Source organism: Echinops telfairi, unplaced genomic scaffold (assembly GCF_000313985.2).
Source record: "Echinops telfairi isolate 266 unplaced genomic scaffold, ASM31398v2 ScPeMD7_3533;HRSCAF=4204_0, whole genome shotgun sequence".
In the NCBI taxonomy this organism is placed as follows: Eukaryota; Metazoa; Chordata; class Mammalia; order Afrosoricida; family Tenrecidae; genus Echinops; species Echinops telfairi.
The window spans coordinates 1,760,531-1,768,434 of NW_022107431.1; the positions used below are offsets into that span (position 1 = coordinate 1,760,531).

Here is a 7,904-nt window from a genome sequence, read left to right on the forward strand (position 1 = left end):
AGGAGGAGGAGGAGGAGGAGGAGGAGGAGGAGGACTCATCACACGCTGGGTCAGGGCACATTTTCTCTGCCGGCTCCTGCACACCCCTCATGGCGTCTACAGAACAGGGGCCGTGTAGAAAAGCCAAATCTACCAGCCTCCCTGAGATGAGGCAGCAGGATCAAAGAGATGCCAGGATTGGCTCGGTGCCTCTTCACAGCGTGGACTTATCCTGATGCCTGGCTCAGTCACCGGCCCCGGGGGTCAAGGGGACGTTAAGTGCTTTGTCGTCTCGTTGTCTGGGGTCATCCAGTTGGTTCTGACCCATAGCAAGCCCGTGCACAGCAGAACCGAACAGCACACAGTCCTGGGCCGTCCTCACAACTGCCCCTGTGGCTGAGCCCATGGTTGCACCCATGCTGTCCGTCTGTCTTGTGGAGGGTCTTTCTCGTCCTTGCTACTGCTCCTCCATTTACCAAACACGACGTCCTTCTCCAGGGACTGTCTCTCCCAACAACAGGCCCGGGTCTGTGAGACAAACTTTCCCCATCCCTCCTGACTCTGAGGACCCTCTGGCCAGGCTTCTTCCAAGACTGATGAGGGGTCTGTGCCGTCTGAGGCCACGGTACTTCCAATACTCATCCCCAGGACCACGACTCAAACGCATACACCATTACACTTACAGATACAGAAAGACATCTATATTGAAAGAGATCTAGGTACACGGCTCTTTAAGGTTTCATATGTGAGTTGAAAACAGGGACGTTTTGAAGTGCTTGCTTTCCACAGATTCCATCTTAGGCGGGGCTTCGAGGCCCATGGAGGCAGAGGCCAGGGGCCACGTGGCTGGGAGACCATGGACCAGAGGGAGACGTGGCGCTGCTGGCTGAGGAGAGGTCCTGCTGGGCACCAGTGACGGTAGCCTGACTGTTTGCGGACTCGGACTGGAAGGAGCCTGCTAACTTCCCTCATTGAAAAAAAGCAAAAAAACCACAAAAATGTTTCCAGTACCCAGGCCTAGGCATTGGGATGCTACCCACCCAGCCCACCCACCCTCCGAGGGGGAAAGATGCGCTGTCTGCTCCTGTGGAGACTGGCAGGCTGGGAAACCCACGCAGGCTCGCTGTGAGTCTGACCGGACTCAGTGGCAGTGGGTGTGCAGGGTCAGGAGGTGTTGGTGCCGTAGACTGACCCCGATGATCAGATGACGGGTGTTTGGGGCTGAGGGCCCAGATATTCTGTGGATGTGAGCCTGCCTGGACACAGGGTGTAATCACTGATGGGGCAGGTGACTGGGGTCTTCGTAAGGAGAAGGAGAAACAGAGAGAACAAGGCCACATAAAGATGACAGCAGAGGTCGGACCGATGAAGCCACAAGCCAAGGAGCCCATGGGGCCACCAGGAGCTGGGACAGACAGACAGATGGGACTCAGGACTAGGACAGACAGATAGGCAGGACCCAGGACTGGGACAGATAGACAGGACCCAGGAGCTGGGACAGACAGACAGATAGGACCCAGGACTGGGACAGACAGCTAGGAAACAATTCTAAGGAGGTGCTTGTCTTATGGAACCCCTGTGGGTCAGGGACCACATGTACATGTGAAACACGCAGACACACATTTGGCATGTGTACATTCGTTTTGGCCCCGTCAATGAAGTGTGAACCAAATGCACCAAAAGACTGTGTTTTACCCATCAAATTTGATCGGTGTTCTTTAAAGATCAGAACTCGTGGTCTGAGACCAGGTTTGGGCAGTAGACACATGGTTGGCATGTATGTAAAATGTTTGTGGTGTTGTTGTACACTTGTCAAATCTGTGATTCCATTCTCAGAAGCATTTTTCAAACTCATCTGTTTGGATGGCTGATAGCACCTCCCTCATTTCTTTCTTCGCCTCTTCTATGTCGTCAAATCACTGTCCTTTCAAGTCCCTCTCCATTTGTGGAAACAAAAAGAAGTTGCACGGAGTGAGGTCAGGTGAGTCAGGTGCTTGGGCCAAGAGAGGCATGCTGTTTTTTGCCCCAGACTGGTGCACTGCGATGGCTGCTTGAGCAGGTGCGTTGTCGTGGTGGCAAAACCAGTCCCCCGACTGCCACAAATCAGGCCTTTTGTGCCACACACTCTCATGCTATCTTTTCAGAACCTTGAAATAGAAAGCTTGGTTCACAGTCTGACCTGGTGGAACCAACTCCAAATGCACTACCCACCTCACGTCAAAATAAAACAGATGCGCATCAGTGGTTTTTGTGGTACCTGCTTGTATATAAAACTTCTTTAAAACGTTTGGGTTCTCTCAGTGTTCATAGGCCCTGTTACAAACCTGAGTCTAGTTGGGTCTGTGGGGAGGCTACCTGCTGGGTCATGTGAATGAACTAAAACCATCCAACAAGGGGCTGACTGGATGGGAAGTGCCACAGAGGGACAGCCAGGGACAGCCTCACTCTGGACCATGTCGCAGTGGGAAAACGCTGACAGTGGCTGAGGAAGGAGAAAGGTATTTGTGGCGGGGTCAATACCATTTAAGAGTGGCCCTGGGCAGGGCCGGGAGGGGCAGTTAGGCAGGTGGCCGAGGAGAGTATGTGGGGGGGACCCTGTCTCTTTATGCGTCTCCCCATCTTTTAGAGTTCCACAGGCACATGTGAAAATGCCATTCACAGGCTAATTTCTCTGTGAAAACATGGGGGCGGGGGGGGATGTTAGTCCTGGTAGACTAGAGAAACAAATTCATAGATACTCATATGTGGATAGGAAAGAGCTTTTTATAAAGAGTAATTGTACATTAAGTAAACATCCCAGCCCAGTCCAGATCAATCTGTAAGTCCAATATTATCCCATAAGTCCGATACCAGTCCATAAATTCCTCTTTAGACTCACGCAGCACATGCAACGTTAGCTCACAGGCCAGTGGGTGGAAAGTCTTGTGGATCCAATGGTGGTGTAAGCATCTCAGTGCCGGCGTGGGTCTCTGCATGTTTCCTTTGACTCCAGGGCTCTAGCGTAGCTCCATGTATCTTGTCAGCAGGAATGTGTCGCAGGGAGTGTGTGTGTGTGTGTGTGTGTGTGTGTGTGTGTGTGTGTGTGTATCGCCTGTAGTGAGCCACTCCTGACTGACAGGCTAAACTCCACCCCTTCACTCTTAATAGTCTCAAGTTGACAACAGATGGTCTAAGGACCACAGAGGTCTGTGCACAAGCACTGTAACAGCTCACTCAGCTTCTCTGGGTCCAGGCTGGGACCACGCCCTCCTTATACATACCCATCAATCAACTCTTGGGGCTGGAAAAGCTCACCAGTCAGGGCTGCCTTCCCCAGGACCTACAGGGCAGAGGCTTCCAACATCCCATGAAAGACATCCCATTATCTTCCAATTCCCTTTTTCTAGAAGCTGTCTGAGCACCTTGCGGGGTGGGGGAATTTGGGGGCTTGCTCACACCAGGAGAGCAGACCCAGGCTTTGCTGCCTCCTGGGGCAGGACAGTTCACGACACAAACACCATCTTTGGAACGACCAAGCACCAAACGCGTCAGAGTGGCTCATTCAACCCCAAGTCCCCATAAGGCAGGATGTGCCTTGGGCCCCGGCGCAGCCCGTGGCATGGGTGAGGGGGGCAGTGGGACCATCAGGCCAGCGGCTTCTCCGGACATGGCTTGGTTGGGAACTACTCACGTCATCCACGGCGTGCACCACCGTTCCCGACACGGAGCTGGGGGGAAGAGAGCAAGAGAGGCGTCACCAGGGGTCCTAACTGTCCTCCCTCCTCTATGCGCCAGTCCCTTCCAGCCCCACCCTCACCCCTATTCCCACATCCCAGTAGTCTGCCCCCCCCAGCCCCCAGTGTCTTTCAGAATTTCCTGTTTTCATCTCCACCCCCTTTGTCCCTCTGTGTCCCCTTCCCTTGCCCACTCACACTCCCTGTGGTGGCCTGGGGCCCCTGGGGCCTTGGGGACTACACAGAAAGGACAGGTGGTTGGAACCCATGGGAGGCAGGTGGGACGTCCGCTTCCATCAGGGTGGAGACCTGGGAGCCCCTGGGTGGGGCTGCACATCCCGTGGTGGGACCACGTCGGTGTGTTGTGTGAGAGTCAGTCAGCTGGGTTTCCATCGCCCGTGTTTGACTATCACACACACAGAGCCATGGAGGGCCAGGAGAAAAACACCAAAGGTTTGACCTTCCAGGGGGAGCCCCAGCAGTGAAGTGGTCTATGCACTGGGCTGCCAACCAGGAGGCTGGCAGTTCAAACCCATGAGCTGCTCCTTAGAAGGGAGAGGAGACTGTCAACTCCTGGAAAAGACTTTAATCTTGGGAACGCAGAGAGGCAGTTCTACGCTGTCCTGGGGGTTCACCCCGAGCTGGAATCAACTCGATGGCAGTGAGTTTGGATTTGGGGGTGGAGTGGGGCTCTATCTTTAAGGACTTCACCCTCCAGAAGCAGGCATAGACTCAAAACAAAATCACAAGCTGCCGTAAAGCGACCATGCAAACCACTCAGGCATGCAAACAGGAGCTGACAGATCCCACCCCGCGGGCATCGAGTCGATTCTGACTACAGCCACCCTACAGAACAGAGCACAGCTGCCCCTCCAGGTGCCCAAGGCTGCCCATCTTCAGCGGAGCAGCCAGCCTCATCCTTCTCCCAAGGAGCAGCTGGTGGGTTAGAACCACCGACTCGGGTAAGCTGCCCAACTCGGGTTCCCCTGCACCCGCGGGGCTACTTTCTGTCGCCGTGGAAACGGTTTTGTAAGTTCACCAGCAAGGTCGCCACGAGCCACCTGCCACCCGACGGAAGGTGGCACATGCCACTAAGGAGCAGCAGGCTTGCTGCTGGGTGTTCCCTTTCCAGTGAGCACAGGCAAACAGCTGAGCACTTGACAATGAGCCGAAAGACTGCTGGTTGAGGTACTTAGTTTATTGTGCCAACCTGGCCGATAAATTCATGTGGGGTTAATTGAAGGGTGGAGGGATAAATGGCTCTGTGAGCCTTGCCTTTCTAGTTCTGGGGTCTCTTGCTTTGTGAAGGTCTGACCAGGGTACAGCTGCCTTAGTCAGTTCCTGCTTCAGCTGGCAAGGCTCACTTCCTGCAAGACATCCCTGAGGAGGAGAGGCCACATGGACCCACCCCGATGCAGCCCTGGGTGCTGGAGCAGCCATGTGGAGACCCCTGCCAGCGCTGAGATGCTTACACATTCACTGACTCGGCTTTCCTCCTGCAGTCGGCATCATTGCCTCTGTTTTGTGAGATGGAGGAGGACTTTGTGGATTGGTGTTGGACATATGGGTTAATGGGTTAATGTTGGACTTGTGGGCTTGGGCAGCACTGAGTTGGGATGTTTTCTTGATGTGCATTTATCCTTTATATAAAGCTCTCTCTTACACATGAGTTTCTGTGGATAAGTTTCTCTAAAGTACCCAGACCAACACACTGGTTCAAACCCGCTCAGAGGTGCCTCAGAGGCAGCCTGGCCATCTGCCTTCAATCATCGGGGCCTGAACAGCCCTACCCTACCCCCACAGAGCTGCCAGCCAGGGCCCAGGCAGCAGCCAGCAAATCTGCCTACACAGGAGGTCCCTGGAGTCCACTGTGGGCCCAGGTGGACTCTGGCCTGAGGCCCGTCGAGGAGCAGACAGTGGCTTCCAGGAATGTCCTTGCTACTGGATGTCAACAGGTTGAGCCCAGCTCCCAACAACCCCGGGGGCAGGAGAGGGCGGTCTCAGGGGGTCTTCACACCACCAGCTTAAGGACTGGCTCTTTTGCCCGGCCTTTCTCCTTCTGAGGAGCTGCTGCTGGCAAGAGTGTCAGGGTTCAAAGGTATTTGTCATCCTCAGAACGAGACGCCCCTGTCCCCAGCCAGGCCCTCCTGAGTCCACGGTCAGGTGGTGCGGCTGAGTCCTGGACGGAGGACGCCAGGGCCTGCCAGGTGGAGACGGCAGTGCTGGAATCAGGGGCTGGGGACCGCAACCCAGGGATGAGACAGGAAGCGGGTCTGGGAGCTTTGTGTAGTGGTAGTGGGGGAGGGGGACTCCTTGGGGAAATAAATCATGGCACAAGAAGAAGTACCAAAAACCTTCACTGCCGTCCTGTCCGGTCTGACCCATAGCGACCCTATAACCAAAACAATCTCACTGCCCTGCAGTCGGTGCCGAGTAAAAGCGACCCCACAAGACAGGGTAGAACTGCCTGTCTACCCTGTCCTGTGGGTTTCCAAGACTGTCGCTCTGCAGGAGGAGAAAGCCTCGTCTCTCTCCGGCAGAGTTGCTGGTGGTATCGAGCTACAGACCTCACAGTGAAAGGCACCATGCCGCCGGGGTCCCAGCGGAGTGCAGGCGCTGCAACTAGACATCTGTGCAGCTGCTGCAGCTGTGGGGCACCCGCAGCCCACCCCCTGTGCCTGTGCGGGTTTCTGGTGGGCCACGTCATGGGCACCCTGGGAGAGCTGGCCCAGACACAGGAAGGGCAATGCCAACGAAGACCATGCCACCCAGGGCTCCGGCTCAGCTGGGAGGCCGGCAGCAGCAAGCTCCACAGGAATGCCTCCCCAGAGTGGGCACGGGAATGGGGCCGCACTGCCTACAGCGCACAGGCCCGAGCCTGTGGGTGGGATGCCCAGAGATGCAGGGCTGAGGGTCTTTCCTGGAGCAGACAGCCTCACCTTTCTCGCACAGAGTGACTGGTGAGTTTGAACCTCCAACCTTTTGGTTGGCAGTGCACTGCAGAGCCCACAATAGCAGAGCAGCAACCTTGACACTTATCAAGGCCTAGAGCCACCGCAGCGAGTCGAGCATCAGAACACACAGCACAGTGCAGGCCGACCTTGCTGCGCAGCCACGCGGGGCCCTGGCTGCTTTCATCAGCCCACATCAAGACACACACGACTCACCTGTGTGGCTGACCTGGGTCATCAAAGCTGCTATCGAAGGGCAGCAGGGGGCGGATTCGACAGTGAACCCTGATGCTTCCTCTCAGCTCCTGTGAGGAGAGTTCACCATGAGCGTCAGGTATGACTGCACCGCTGGCTGGGCTGGGAGGCTCTGCCCAGAGCCATGGACCGGATCAGGGTCTCAGCCCCGTTCCCTGCACCCCATGCCCTCGAGCAGCAGGGGTTGGCATCACGGGAGTGTCCTCTCTTCACACAGAACACGTGTGCTCACTTCCTGTGCCCCCCTGTGCAGGTTCCTGTAGGCGCCTAAGGCCTGTGTAGGTTCTGGTAGGTGTCTAAGGTTCCTGTAGGTGCCTAAGGCCTGTAGGTGCCTAAGGTACCTTTGCCCATTACTCCCGCTGCCAAATCCCTCTAAAGGCCCACGGTGTGATGTTGGGAAGAGAAGACCAAAGAATAAGAATCAGTGATGCGGGGGGAGTGCCTGCTGCTGACCGCAAGGCTGGGGCCGTGGGTTCACCAGGGCACCTAGGAGGAGAGGCCACTGGAAACTCTTGGGGATGGGGGGCTCCTCGCAGGAACATGGGCCCCAGGACTTCGGGTGAATGGGGTCGAGGGGCTCATGGATGCGAGCTCTGCACACAGGGCCCCTGGGTGGGCACCAGCAGCAGCTGCATCTTCAGCTGTGGGTTCTGAGGCCCAGGCACAGTCTCGGAGATGCTGAAGGGCCTGAGGACAGCCCCTGAGAGGCAGGGGGCTGGAGTGTAGCCCTTGAACTTGGGGTACCCACCTCTCTTGATTCAACCATGACCAGCACTCAGCCTCTGCTGCCGCCACCACCGTAATTATCACCACCACCACCATCACCACCACCATCATCACCACCATCACCACCACCATCACCATCTTCTTCATCATCATCACCACCATCACCACCATCACCATCACCACCATCTTCTCCACCATCATCACCAACACCTCCACCACCAACAGCATGGCCACCACCATCACCAACACCATTAGTATCCGTATCATCACCACCACCACC

At 56.0% G+C, this 7,904-nt stretch overlaps 1 protein-coding gene across 1 annotated transcript in view; it reads right to left on the reverse strand.

Moving 5' to 3' along the window:
* The window catches only part of KIF25 (kinesin family member 25), a 34,257-nt gene that overhangs the window by 25,651 nt on the left and 702 nt on the right, over positions 1-7,904 (reverse strand). Inside the window, exons 2-3 of the mRNA XM_045294536.1 lie at positions 6,860-6,948; positions 3,650-3,686 (exon numbers count right to left, since the gene is read on the reverse strand). Of these exons, the coding sequence (XP_045150471.1) occupies positions 3,650-3,686; positions 6,860-6,948 (126 nt within the window). The remainder of the gene's footprint in view (positions 1-3,649; positions 3,687-6,859; positions 6,949-7,904) is intronic.